This window comes from Eschrichtius robustus, chromosome 2 (genome assembly GCF_028021215.1).
Source record: "Eschrichtius robustus isolate mEscRob2 chromosome 2, mEscRob2.pri, whole genome shotgun sequence".
NCBI lineage: Eukaryota > Metazoa > Chordata > Mammalia > Artiodactyla > Eschrichtiidae > Eschrichtius > Eschrichtius robustus.
Genome location: NC_090825.1, coordinates 105,222,058 through 105,235,455, shown reverse-complemented (window position 1 = coordinate 105,235,455; position 13,398 = coordinate 105,222,058). Strand labels below are relative to the sequence as shown.

General features: G+C 45.6%; 1 protein-coding gene across 2 annotated transcripts in view; it reads left to right on the top strand.

Moving 5' to 3' along the window:
• The window catches only part of MARCHF3 (membrane associated ring-CH-type finger 3), a 148,783-nt gene that overhangs the window by 110,236 nt on the left and 25,149 nt on the right, over positions 1 to 13,398 (top strand). For both annotated transcript variants that reach the window (XM_068534384.1, XM_068534385.1), the window contains exons 2-3: positions 771 to 1,014; positions 3,870 to 4,074. In XM_068534384.1, the coding sequence (XP_068390485.1) occupies positions 827 to 1,014; positions 3,870 to 4,074 (393 nt within the window). In that variant the 5' untranslated portion in view covers positions 771 to 826. The remainder of the gene's footprint in view (positions 1 to 770; positions 1,015 to 3,869; positions 4,075 to 13,398) is intronic.

The window sequence follows — 13,398 nt, the reverse complement described above, 5'->3', positions numbered from 1 at the left end:
TGTGCTCCCCTATGATAAGGCAGTGTCCCTGGATTTTAAGTGGTACACAAAAAACCAAAAACTTAGTACTAATGTATTTATTGTAATGTCCTTTACAAATATGTATAACAAGCTCGTCAAACTTATCATTTCATGAATAAATTTAAGACAAGGCTAACATAGGTTAACTTTTTAAAGGAAAGTAATTTCAAGACACATTGAGCAGATAATTGTGTTACGGAACACAGATATGGGAAAAGTCAGAAAGGTGGTGCATTTTTTTTAATATATATTTATTTATTTTGGCTGCGCCGGGTCTTAGTTGCAGCATGTGGGATCTAGTTCCCCAACCAGGTATCCAAACCCAGGCCCTCTGCGTTGGAAGCGTGGAGTCTTAACCACTGGACCACCAGGGAAGTCCCCCCAAACGGTTTTAATAATGGTTCTAGTAACTTTGAGAGAGTGTTAACAAAGACTTACTGCTTCTCTGGCCCAGAGTGGGGGAAGCGCTTATCTTCTCTTCAGATCTGGCTGCAGGGCCATCATGCCCTCCCCTCTCTGATCCTCGATGTTTACGGACACCGACACGCTCGGTGTCCTGTTCATAACCATGTCCACTGTTTCTTGTGGGCTGAGTGTGCGCACGCGTTTTAAATGGTAGCAAGATAATGTGCCGCGTCTAGGCCACCCCTATTATTTCTATTAAATAATGACATCGTGATGGTGACCTGTAATTGTCCATTTTCTATTAACCACCCTGACCAAGTAAACTGTTTTCTGATCTCTCTTAGATGGAAATCCTGTATGAATGTGGAAGCCATTAGCAGAGTAATTGCCGTCCGTTACCATGACAACCAGCCGCTGCAGTCACCTGCCCGAAGTGCTGCCAGACTGCACCAGTTCAGCTGCACCCGTGGTGAAGACCGTGGAGGACTGTGGCAGCCTAGTGAATGGGCAGCCGCAGTATGTCATGCAAGTTTCAGCCAAGGACGGGCAGCTGCTGTCAACAGTAGTGCGGACCCTTGCCACCCAGAGGTAGTACCACAGTTAAAATCAATGAATCGGTAATCAATCCGGAGGGCTGTCAGATGGGAAGTGCTAAAGGGAATGTAATTAGTGCTCAGGTCTTTGTGTCAGGTGAGAGGAGGTACTGGGAGAAAAAAAAAAAAAAAAACACATGTTCTGTCATTGTCGTTTCTATAGCAATGGGGCAAAAAGATGAAACTCAACGTTGTGGACTTTTCCACTTAAAGTCACACTTGCAGAGAGCCAGGCAGGGGAGGATCCCACAAGGCACAGGGTAGCTTGCTTAACATTTGTTACGTTGACCTTACTACAGTAATTAAATTCTCGTTGTCTCCAGGTGCTAACAAAGGTAGCCCTTTGTTAGAATAGAATGAAGGAGGCACCTGGTTTCAGATGACTGAGCCAAAGTGATTGGATATGTGGGCAAAACTTTTGAAGTGACATTCTGATGTGCATGCTAATCAGCATGCCGTGATGGGGGCTGTCCACAGCTACTTCCTGGGGGAGTCACCTCTGGCACATCCCCACGTGGGGGCCTCTTCGGCTGCTTCCTCCTTCACTCTCCCTGCGTCCCAGCCATGATCCTTCATACACACTGTGCCTCGTGAAGTACTATTGTCTCCCCCAAGTGATAAACCGGAGCCAGAAAGAAGGCTCTGAGCAGCCCGGAGACGGCTTATCCAGGCCGGCACTTTGTCCCTTGAGGTCTCCTCTGGTGCTCTTGCTGCCCACTGGCAGGTTGAGAGCCACAGGCTGCCTGGCCTCTAGGTCCTCCTTGGCTTCTCCATTAGTTTCAGAACGGGTAAGTGAGACTGTGACTTACGACTGTAAAATACTGGACTTGCCCGTTGGTTTCAGTGCTGACACTTCTGGCCCTGAGACTTTGGGTCAGTCACTCAGACCTCGACTGCTTACCTTGGTCTGAGCAATTCAGCCAACCCCTCCGGTGCAGATACAGGCCCACCTACGTGCCCCTGCAGCAGGACTCCTAGTGACACCACAACATTCTCTGTCCCCCCGCTCCTAGCCCCGGACGTGGCGGCCACCAGACATGGACTCACACACCGCCACGTGTTGTAAACATTATCCATGTGCCATCTACTTTCAATCCGTGCGGCTATTGCAAAGGGAAGAAATAGGAAAAAAAAAGGTCAATATATATTTTTCTGCCTCTGGGAAAACTTGTAACAATCAGTTGGGTAGAACTCAGTATACGATGAGGCAGTGAGCATCATTGCTCAGCTGTGAACTGAGACAGACAGTTATCTGTCTGCATATGCCCCCATCACCCTTGAGCCATCAATCACCTCATTTGATCAAGAAGAACAGTCTGCAGAGCTGAAACGACTGAGACCTGTGAGCCAATGTGCGTGTACGTGTGTGTTCTCCTACCACGTAGAAATGTAAACCAGAGCTCTTACAGTTTTACACACATTTGGCTCAGTGTGAATGACGGAGACCAGTAATAATGAGAGAAAAAAGTCAACTCTTTAAACTTTCTTTTCCCACCCCTGAGCATGAGGGGGTCTTTTGGCAAGTGGGAAGGAGATCCTTTCCTCTTTTAATCCCCTTTTAGCCTTCACTCATTCCCAGGATCATCCCCAGAAAGGCCTTTCCACAAAGATGGAGTCAAAGAGAGTGGTGGGCATAAGCCTGGAACACTGTCATCTTTGGGGGACAGGAAGAGGCGGGAGAGGGTGGGTAAAGGGTATGGTCCTTGGGTTGGCGCATACAATGATGACATTTTAAAATCTAATACCCAATAAGGACCTCTAGCAATATAAGAAGACATTAATCAGAGCGGGATAGTCCTCCAGTATCCATTGAGAAGTGAGGCCATCTTGGTTTGAGCCTTCCATTGGCCTCTGACTTATGTGATGAGGGCCATGTTTTTTGATTTTCCCCGACCTGAGTTTTTCTACAAGTGAAAATAGTTACCATTAACTAGGAACTTACCACATGCTGGTCCCTCTTCTAACCTTGTAATCTGGACTATCTTTTCTCATCCTCACAGTCGCCATATGAGGAAGGCACCATGCTTTGTGCCCATTTTACAGATGAGGAAACTAAAGTCCAGAGAGGTGATGTAACTCACCCAAAGTTAACCAGCTCGTGAGCAGCAGAGCTGGGGTTCGAGCCCAGGCAGCTGTACTCCAGAGCCTGCCTCACAAACCACTACCCTGTGTGTCCTCACAGAATGTGCAGGGGTGGTGTTTCCGAGTTAAAGGCCAAGCTCTGGACTGAGGCCACCTTGGTAGCACGTACCTTTACTCGCTTTCAGCTTACTGTCCTCAGCGTCCCAAAGTGCATCCTAGGAAAGCTCCAAGGACCAAGCTGCCACAGCATCGTGCTCTGGCTCAGACTGCAGTTCTGTGTGGCAGCTTCAGGGTTGGCCACCAGTCCGTTTCCCTCCTCTCACTCGCCCATCCCACTGAAAGAAGAAAGGAAAGGAACCTCTGGGTATTCAAAAGTGTCCCAGCCTGGTTCAAAAGATGCAGTTTGTCTAGAAACTACAATTGGTGTCGTTTCAAAACAACTTCTTAATAGCTAGGGATGATTTTTATTTTTTGATTGGTAGTTTGCCTGAACTACATCGATGTCTAAGGTAAAATTAACACGTTGCTCCTTTTCACTCACTTGTGGCCCTGGGCCCACCTGCTCTGGTATTGGTCACCCCCTATTTCTTTGTATTGACAGAAGTAGATGCCCACTACCGAGTGCCAGTGTAGATCTCGGGTTGTAAACCAGGTGTCTGTTCTGAGCAGCTGCCTTGGGGGAGGGTCCGAAGGACACAGAGCCAGAGGACCACGGCATGGCGGTGGTTTCCAGCCCGTGACCAGCAGGTGCCCCTTCCTCTCTTGCAGCCCCTTCAATGACCGGCCAATGTGCAGGATCTGCCACGAGGGCAGCAGCCAAGAGGACTTGCTCTCTCCATGTGAATGTACAGGGACCCTGGGGACAATTCATCGGAGCTGCCTGGAGCACTGGCTGTCATCCTCAAACACCAGCTACTGTGAACTCTGCCACTTCAGGTTTGCAGTCGAGCGCAAACCGAGGCCGTTAGTGGAGGTCAGTAATTGGGACACGTCTTGAAAACTTAACTCTAATGAGCAAATGATGTCTGCTTTTATGCCCAGATCACAAACCCTGTGCAGCTTCACTGAAGCACAGTAATAGCTCTGTGTGTGTGCGTGTGTGTGAGAGAGAGAGAGAGACAGACAGACAGAGCCAGCACTCAGGAGCCAACAGTAGAAAGGTGACCTCCACAAGGTGGAGTCGAGAGAGTGGGAGAAATCAGTGTGAGGAGAAGGGAGGTTTAGAGACTTGATCTCCATTTCCCATTCCTGTGACGTGGCGCAAACAGGTCAAACACACTGTTCTCTTTGCACACCATCTCTCACCTTGAAGCAACAGATAAATGGGCATTTGGGTTGCCTAGTCTGAGAAGTCTTTGTGAAAAAAAATAGCTGCATTGTATAATGCATATAGACCTAGACTTCTGGGTCTGAATAGTTCTACGACCTTAGGTAAGTGACTTCACCTATTGGAATTACTATGAGGGTTAAATGAGTTAATATTTATTATACACTTATAATACCAGGTACATAGTCAAGTGTTTGAATAAGAAAAGTCTCAGTCTCTCCTAGGAAATTACATGCAAGCTTTTTTCAGCTAATAACCTGAATCTCTTTTCCTAAAGAGATTCTTAGGATTGGAATCTCTTTTCTTAAAAGTGATGCTGTCAACTCAGCCATTAAAATGTCAGGACATTCCTTTTCCTATTTTAGGGGCCATATGATGCTTCTTTAGACCCAGGGTCTGGTCTTGTATTAACTGGGGGAATTGGAAAAAATTATTAGATTATTTTTGCCTTCTCTCCTACCCCCAACTTCTAGCCAATCAAAACTTGGATATTGGCAACAATAAATATTCTAATACATTATGAAGCACAGCTAGTTGAAAGGGACCAACACATTGTGCCTATAACCCAGTCAGGCTGATAACCTCCTCCTTATTTCAGCAGCTGACCCAGTGGAACTTTGACAGTAAACTAGAGCTAGAGATCAAGAAGCCCTTCTTGGAGGCTATTTTAAATGGTGTATTAGCGCCCTGGCACTAAGACTCTAGGGAGCTCTGCTTAAACATTCTTTTGGTTTTGACCTTGAAATTTTAATCACGACCTGTAACTGGGGCCTGTTTTAACTATGACTTGCTTGCCAAATGGCACAAAATTTATTTGACTTGCCCCAATAAACACTATGCTTCTTTTTAAGATTCTGGATCAAGTGACCTCTTAAGTTAGGCATCTTGCTGCTTGACATCGACTTCCAGAAATTCGTTTTTGTTGAGTGCTGTGAGGGATTTGGCCCAATGCCGCATTCATTGGGATTTGCATTTCAGAACTTCTCTGCAGAAGGGGAAATATAATTAAATAATAAACAAAGGAGGTGAAGATTTCCAAGCCCAATGGCAAACGTTAAAAAGAAGCCTATTTCTCCTTTCCAGAAACTTTTTGGAACCTTCCCAAGTTGATATTGCAGCTTCTTCCAGGGAAGCCGACTTCCCAGAGTAAGGAAACCCTGCTTTGAATGGGCTGCATCCAGTGGTCTTTTTTTTTACCGGTCTCTCCCCAGTAAAGAAGACTTTTGCTTGGTAAAAACCCCAGTGCGTGTATGCATAATACAATAGATAACAAAGGAGGGGGTGCATGTGCGTGCGTGTCAGATAACACACACGTGTGAACCCTTTCAGTCTCAGAGAGGGACACGTACCCCAACACAGAGGTTTCTTCAGAGCTGCTGATGTCAGGCTATGGACGGACTCCAGCATCTTAGGCAACTGTCATTAAACAAGGAAACGAGGCAAATGACCTTGAGAATGTGTGAGGTGCTCTGCAAGATTTAGGGCCTCGCCTACAAAAACTTCACCCAAACGGTCACTGGTGGTGAAATTTTCATTGCACAAATGGAATGTGACATTTTTCAGAGTTAATGATGATTGAACAAGTTGAAAGTGAAAGGCAGACCTTCTCAAGCCGGGGAGGCTGGCCATTTGATCATCCCATGGCGAAATGAACTTGCTGTTTGACCACAAGCAATAAAAAGAAATTCTTTGGTTTCTCAGCTGGAGGACAAATGAGAACCAGGTGCAGGCAGATTTTTAAACAAATGACATTACTAATTGACTTTTATCCTCTTACCAAAAGGTGGGTTTATTCACAGTGAGCATTGCTTCTCAATAGGTTTACCTCTAGATGAACATGAGTCTTTTTAGTAAATCAGCAAAACCTGCCTATTTGGGTTAAGCATTAGGGGTACTGTTACTTTATTTCTCATTTTTACTCTTTTAATTGCTTTAATCATTACTTTATTTACCAGTTGGATCTGCCTTCTCATTAAAGCAAGAAAATTCCCTAACATTTCATTTCAAAATCAATGGGATAATAACAACTCCATTGCTAGAGGAAGTGGTTGAAAAAGTCATTTATAAATTTTATTTGTCAGCATCCGGACGTTACATCAGTCGGAATTGTTGTAACACCTCAGACTCCCATTCTTTAGTAAACTCTCAGTCCTTCATTCACCGTAAGCCTTCGTCTTCCTCAGTATTCCTGTTGGGAAGACACTTCCCCTTCCATCCTTTCCTACGCTCTCTGCAGCCAGCAGTTGGATGTTCATTTTTAACATATCAGGAACCCAGAGCCATCTTCTACACAGGCTGCTACATAAAGTCTTTCCTCCCTTTCCCTGCAAAAGGGTGAGTTTCTACTCAAAATGGCCAAATCAATAGGCTGGTTACTATTAGCATCTCCAAATAGGGCATCACCTCTCCACTTACCACTGACCATCTGGGTGGCGTGGCAGTTTCTCTGAGCTGCAGTGTGGAAGGTGAGCTACAGGCTCTCTGTGATCTCTTTGGCCTCTATAAGGCTCAAATTCTTGGGCAAAAAAAATACATTCTACACTTAAAATGAGTACATTGTATGGTAACTAAATTATACTTCAGTAAGTTGCTTGTGTGTGTCTACTTACTGACCTACCTACATGGCGGAACTAAATCTTTTAGTCTTTTAAGTTCATTGCCAGTTTTATACCCTAAATATTTTCTTGGTGCTAAGTAAGCAAGTATAACAAGAGTTAGTTTCAACCCAAGAGAGCTACATTGCGATCATCCGGTTTATTCAATTGTGGATGAATTTCCTCTACTGTCCAGCTAAGGTAAATCTCCTAAGATCTGTGCCTACTTGGGCAAAGCTTGAAAGGAAAGCATTCGAACCGTCCATAGCAAAAAGGAGGAGCAGATATAACCCACATACATTTCATACCTACACAGCCAGCACTTCTCTCATGAAAGCTACATATTTTTTGTTGATGATGGAAAATGTACCCAGTGGCGATTTGTCAGATGAATTAGCTCCAAAATATTGACCTGGTATTGGCAGTAAATAGACATCAACTGACCATAAAAGGATTCACGGAATGACCAGCCTGGGTAGTTTTATGGTCTCCTCCCTGCTCATTTTCAGTTTTCCTCATTTCTCTGTGTAAGTTGAACTCTAATACCATTCTTTTATAAGGGTGAAATACAGCAAACCAATAAAAATATCACAGTTTGTTCCCAGAAATGTGTGCCTTGACTTCAGCCTGTTGCCATGATTGCATATCTGATTGAGCAGTTTGCCAAGGAAGCCCAGGTTGCTATGTGCAAGTAGCGTGCTTGCAACATCAGCTTCTAGTGATGAGAATATCTGCCAGTGGGCTTTCCTAAGACGTGTATCAGTAACACCCACCCTTGCCCGGGAAACTCATGAAGTAATAGGTCAGCTCAACAATGTCGTGATTAAAGTGAAACAGCCAGGAAATGGTGGAAATCTGCAGGAAAGGCTTCCTAGGATCTGATCTTCCTACAATCAGGGAGACACGGTGATTTTTCACAGAAGGAGTGATTAGGTTTCCGTATTCCTATTTCCTTTACCCAACCCCAGCTGACTGATAAGAATTGTATGAACAATTTAAAAACTCTTCCCTGTGAGTCAGAGGTTGAGCTAAATTGAAACAGACTGTTTTCACACATATCAGTTACTCAGAATAATGGGATATAAAGGGAGCTGAGGATTAAGGATTTTTTTTTCAAACTTTTTATTTATAATTTTTTTTTAAGTCACTGGAGGAAAATGGTTTTAAAGTGTGCCCTGGATTCACTGTCATCTCCAGCTATACAACAGGGAGCAGAGTTGAACTGCTGTGAAGAAATGCCTTTGTACCTTGGCGCTTCACTATTTAATAGATTTGAGACTTCACTGAAACCCTCCTACTGTGTTTCTTTCAGACTTAGGTGAGGACGTTGCTCGCTTCGTTGTAGTGGGTTTGGTTTGGTTTTGATTTCCTTTTAATATTTATTTATTTTATTTTATTTTTGGCTGCGTCAGGTCTTAGTCGCAGCATGCGGGATCTTCATTGTGGCGTGTGGGATCTTTCCTTGCGGCACACGGGCTTCTCTCTAGCTGTAGCGCACGGTTTTCTCTCTAGTTGTGACGTGGGTTTTCTCTTTCATTGTGGCGCACGGGCTCCAGAGCGTGTGGGCTCTGTAGTTTGCAGCACGCAGGCTCTCTAGTTGAGGCGTGCGGGCTTAGTTGCCCCACGGCATGTGGGATCTTAGTTCCCCGACTAGGGATCGAACCCACGTCCCCTGCCTTGGAAGGCAGATTCTTTACCACTGGACCACCAGGGAAGTCCCTGGTTTTGATTTTTAATGTATTCTTGTAAGTAAAAACATGAGCTTTGTGTTTCAGAGTATTCATTTTCATCAGCAAACCCTTGTAGCATTGGGATAATTAGGGAATGACACCAGAGGGGATATAAACTGATTGAGAAAGCTTCCCAGGCATGAGGACCACCTACTTCCTCGAAGGAAGGCAGGCAGGCTCCCCCCTTCATTCCAACCCGCGAGCGAAGGGCAGGCCAGTGAGAAAGGTGGCTGGACCATAATCACAGCATGTGATAGGCAATCATGAAGCCTCTGTTCGTTGAATAAACGGATGAATGGAGAACCTTCCTCCCCCAGTTGCAAACCCTGTATCGTATTTGGGGCCTGTGGTTGTAAATCAAAGAAAATGACCCTTTGCCCTTACAGTTCAGGACAGACACAGTTGGACGAGGGCTTATATAACACAAACTAGCACCACTGCTTTGAGCCACACAACAAATGTGATGGTTCTCACAAATCCTGGCTTCCGTTCGGTCATCAGTCCTCCATCAGGTTTTCAAGAATGGCAGGTGGCAGGAGCCCTGTACCACTGGTAGCCAATGGGGAGAAAACATGTGCTTCAGGGCTTGGCAGGGAGACGCTGGCCCGAGTTAGAGGAGGGTTTTGGGGGATGGGGAGGATCAGGCCATTCGGAAAGATTCAGGCCCAGCTGGCATTTGTCAAGCTTTTCTGAATCCAAACTCTGGGCAAGCAAAGGCTTCACCATAGTACTGGGGGGAAACGATCGTCTTACCCATTTGGTAGATGAAGACACAGGTTTCCGGTGGTTATGTGAGGTCAGGATCCCAACGAGGAGGAAGGAAGGTCTCAGGAGCTGCACTCAGGCCTCGCTCTCTCCTCCTGTGTTCTGGAGGGACGAATGGAAGAGAAGCACCGTGGCAGCATTTGCGCAGTGGGATGGGGGAGGGATTTACCTGAACCCACCAGGAGTTCCCACTTCCCACCTTCCCGTGCACTGAGCACAGGTCCTCAGCTCCCCTGGCGCTGATCAGGCCCCTCCTCTCTGGCTCCGTCTCCCAGAGGCGGCTCTTCCAGCCGCTCCAGGCCGGGCTAAGGCCTCCCAAAGCAGAGTCAGGGCTCGTAGCATGAAGGAAAAAGGAAAGATTATGTACCAGAAAGGGGAGCGTGTGGAGGGACTTTGTGTCTGTTTTCCGGACAACACAGCAAAGACCCACTGAGTGACATCTGTGCCGGTGACTTTTCCTAGCAGGGCTTAACATCCTGGCTGGGGCTGCTGTTCTAGAACCGTGAGACAGCCAGCTGGCTGCCCACCACCTCAGTGAGAACCTGAACAAGTCATTTCTCCTCTTAATGCGTCAGCTTCCTCACCAGTGAAACAGAGCAGAACTAGCCAACTGGCGACCTCGTTCACGCACACAGGTGTGCTTTATTGAATTAACACTTTTTTAGTGTGAATGCCTTCAGGTGGGACATGCATGCGCTTTCCAGTTCCCCCAGGCCTTGCCTTTTGCTTACGCCCACCCAGCCCTCTTCACCCTCTTGCATTATGTGCCTACCATTTACATTTGAGATTCCAGAATTGGGTGATGTCTTTCAAACAGTTTAAAAGAGTTCGCTAATGCTATGTGATTTCTTTCTACCAACATCTTTCTTCCAGGGTAATACAGACTGAACTTAATGATCTCCCTCCTATTGTCCCCACGTTATTAATGAGCTGAAATGGCTGGTTCAACATCACACGATAAATGAACCACTAAGAGACAGGGTACCAGCACCAACAGTGGTGAGAAGTACGTTGCACTGCAGTATCCCTTAGTGTTGGCCAAGCATTTCCTTGACCTCTGATCAGGTTGCTGAGCAAGACACCAGCCTCCCCATCCTTTGTCCAGCAGTTGAGATGACCTGCCTGATGACCGAAGTCCAGCAATGCTTGATCCTGCAGTTGTTCAGTCTTGGATTTTTCTCTTGGTTCTGGTGATTAATTTGGCAGTTGCTTCGTTACTTAAAGCTTAGTTACAAAGAAGCTGTTTTAAGGTACCTATTAAATTCGCAGCTTGCTTCATTAAAAATCACTTCATTAAAAAAGTAAGCCAACTGAAGTGTTCACATGGCCATGCCAGATGGAAGGGAGCTAACTGCCTGGTGCCTGGGTTTTCAGCCCATCCACTGCTGGGAAAGGACTAATTTGGGGGTGGGGGGGAAATCCTGTTCCTTGCACAAAAAGAATTACATGACCAATTCTAGTATTTTAAATTGTATTGATACTTACAGTAAGCTTGGGTTGAAATACAAATTAGAATTCACGTTTTCAAGAGGACCTTTCTTGGTCCTAGTAGCTGCCCTCAACCCCTCCCCATCTGAGGGTTTCCTGCAGCAAGGCACAAAGATGCGAAACACCAAGAATTGTTTCACACAACTTTTTAATTTTAATTATTCTGTGCTTTAACACATGCAGAGGAGGGCAAAGAACAATATATAAACAGGTTTGTATCTACCACCTAGAATTAATAAATGTCACCATTTTGTGAGTGACATACCTTTCAAAGAACAGCCTCTTGAGGGGGCAGGGAGGAAATGTCTAGAGTCGTCACTAATTCATCCTCAGGTAGTCTCAAAGATAGGAGAAAATTCAGCCAGGTTTCCCTGAAGCACATCTGGGCCAAGAACAAGAAGTAAACAGAATGAGAGAGAGAATCCCGAAGGATTCCAGCCCCTTTGAGCTACCTCCAAATGTAAGAACAAATAGTACAGGTAGTGCTGGCCACCAAGGGGACCACTTCTTGGAAAGGCAGACAATTCGAAGTTACTATATGGGAGTTCGGGGGGCAGCGGGTGGAGGGGAAAGTGTCCCTGGGCAGCTGGCGGGAGAGCTTTGTAAAGGCGAGTGTGATCCAGGAGCAGTGAAATGTCACTGAATGACTACATCCAGTAATCATCTCTCTCCTAAGTCCTGCCGAAATAACAAGGCACAGTTAGCTCACAGGAGCTGCCCTGTGCAGGTAGAAGGCACCAGTTTGAACTGAAGTGAGACATAAGTTGCATCAGGCCTGGTGCAGATTTCAGGTGCAGAGTTACCAAATATGCATGAAACTCCCCGCTGAGGGCTTCTGCCTGCCCTCCTCTTGCCTTTTCAGTTTTAAGTGCCAACACCTGACACTTTTAACTCCAGAGAAAGAATACACACTTTTAAACACATAATGGTGTGAAATATTGTGAGCAGTACATGATTATGGTTAAATGCTGCCTAATGGGCAATTATATTCGAATGAGCCAAGTGGAGAAGTATCCTCAGTTAGGCAGTGGAAGCTCAGTGGTCATTTATTCACTGAATAACACCCTGCTTTGCCCATTTATGCTAAGATCTTCGTTTTCTAGCACAGGCACAGAACTTGACATGACACTCCAATCCAGTGGCATTCATTAATTTTGCTGTGACTCCATCTATTTTTATCCTTAAGATGTTCACACCCCAGAGTTTTCTCTTCTTAAATTATTTAACCATTTCCTAGGCAGAGGGGAAATATTATATGCTGTACACTTTATATAGTCATCTTATTTCAATGTCTCGGGTATCCCTAGAATGGATATTATCCCATTTTGTAGATAAGGAAGCTGAGATTCTGAAATGTTGTCACCCTTCAGAGATCTTAAAGACTTTCAGCCACAGGGCTAGTAAGCAGAGAAGGCAGAAAAAGAATGCAGGTTCCTCTGGCTCCAGAGTCCATGCACTTGCCACCATACCTGGCTTCTTCCTTCCTGGCTCAAGACTACTTTCTTTCACTTGCTTATTGACGCACACAGGTACAAGCACACACAGAAGCGAGGGCTTCTTCACCAACAGCCAGCCTTTCTAAGGGACTAAATGTCCCTTAAAAAGGGGAGAATGCAAAAAGTGATGATTAAAGCCCTGATTTCCTCTTGACGTTGGCTTCGTCCATGAAATCCAGAGCTGTTAGCGGGGAGGGAAGGATGAAGAGGCAGAGCAGAGAGAATTTTTAGGACAGTGTACACCACCGCAATGGTGGCTGCCTGTTGTTATACATGTGTCCAAACCCATAGAATGTACACCGGGAGTGAACCCTAATGTAAACTGTGGACTTGGGGTGATGATGACGTGTCAATCTAGGGCCATCGATTGTAACAAACGTACCAGTCTTGGGGGGAGGATGTTGATAATGGGGGAGGCTGTACATGTGGGGAGGCACTGGGTATATTGGGCCTCTGTACTTTCCACTCAATTTTGCTGTGAATCTAAAACTACCTCTAAAAAATGAAGTGCATTAAAACAACACAACCACAACGAGCTGTGCCAGACTGTGTGCTGGGACAGTGGAATGGCAGTTCTTCTCTGTGCTCCTGATACCCTGGTCTCGGGGAAACAAAGCTCTTAGGTACACCACCCTGTTAGAAGACAGAAAACTCATTCTTCATTTCCAAGGGACTTTACACACCCTGTCTTTTTCCCTTTTCATCTAGTTACTTTTTCTCTGCACTTGCGTCTTCATTTCCGAGAGTCATTATGTCACCCATTTCTTCTGAGATCTCTCCTAAGGGAGAGATGTTATTAGAAAGCCTGGTGAACTCAAAATGTTAGCGCCTTTTCCCTCCTTTCAGGAACAGGTTGTGAAGGTTAATCGGTCATAATATGGTTGTACACACACGCGA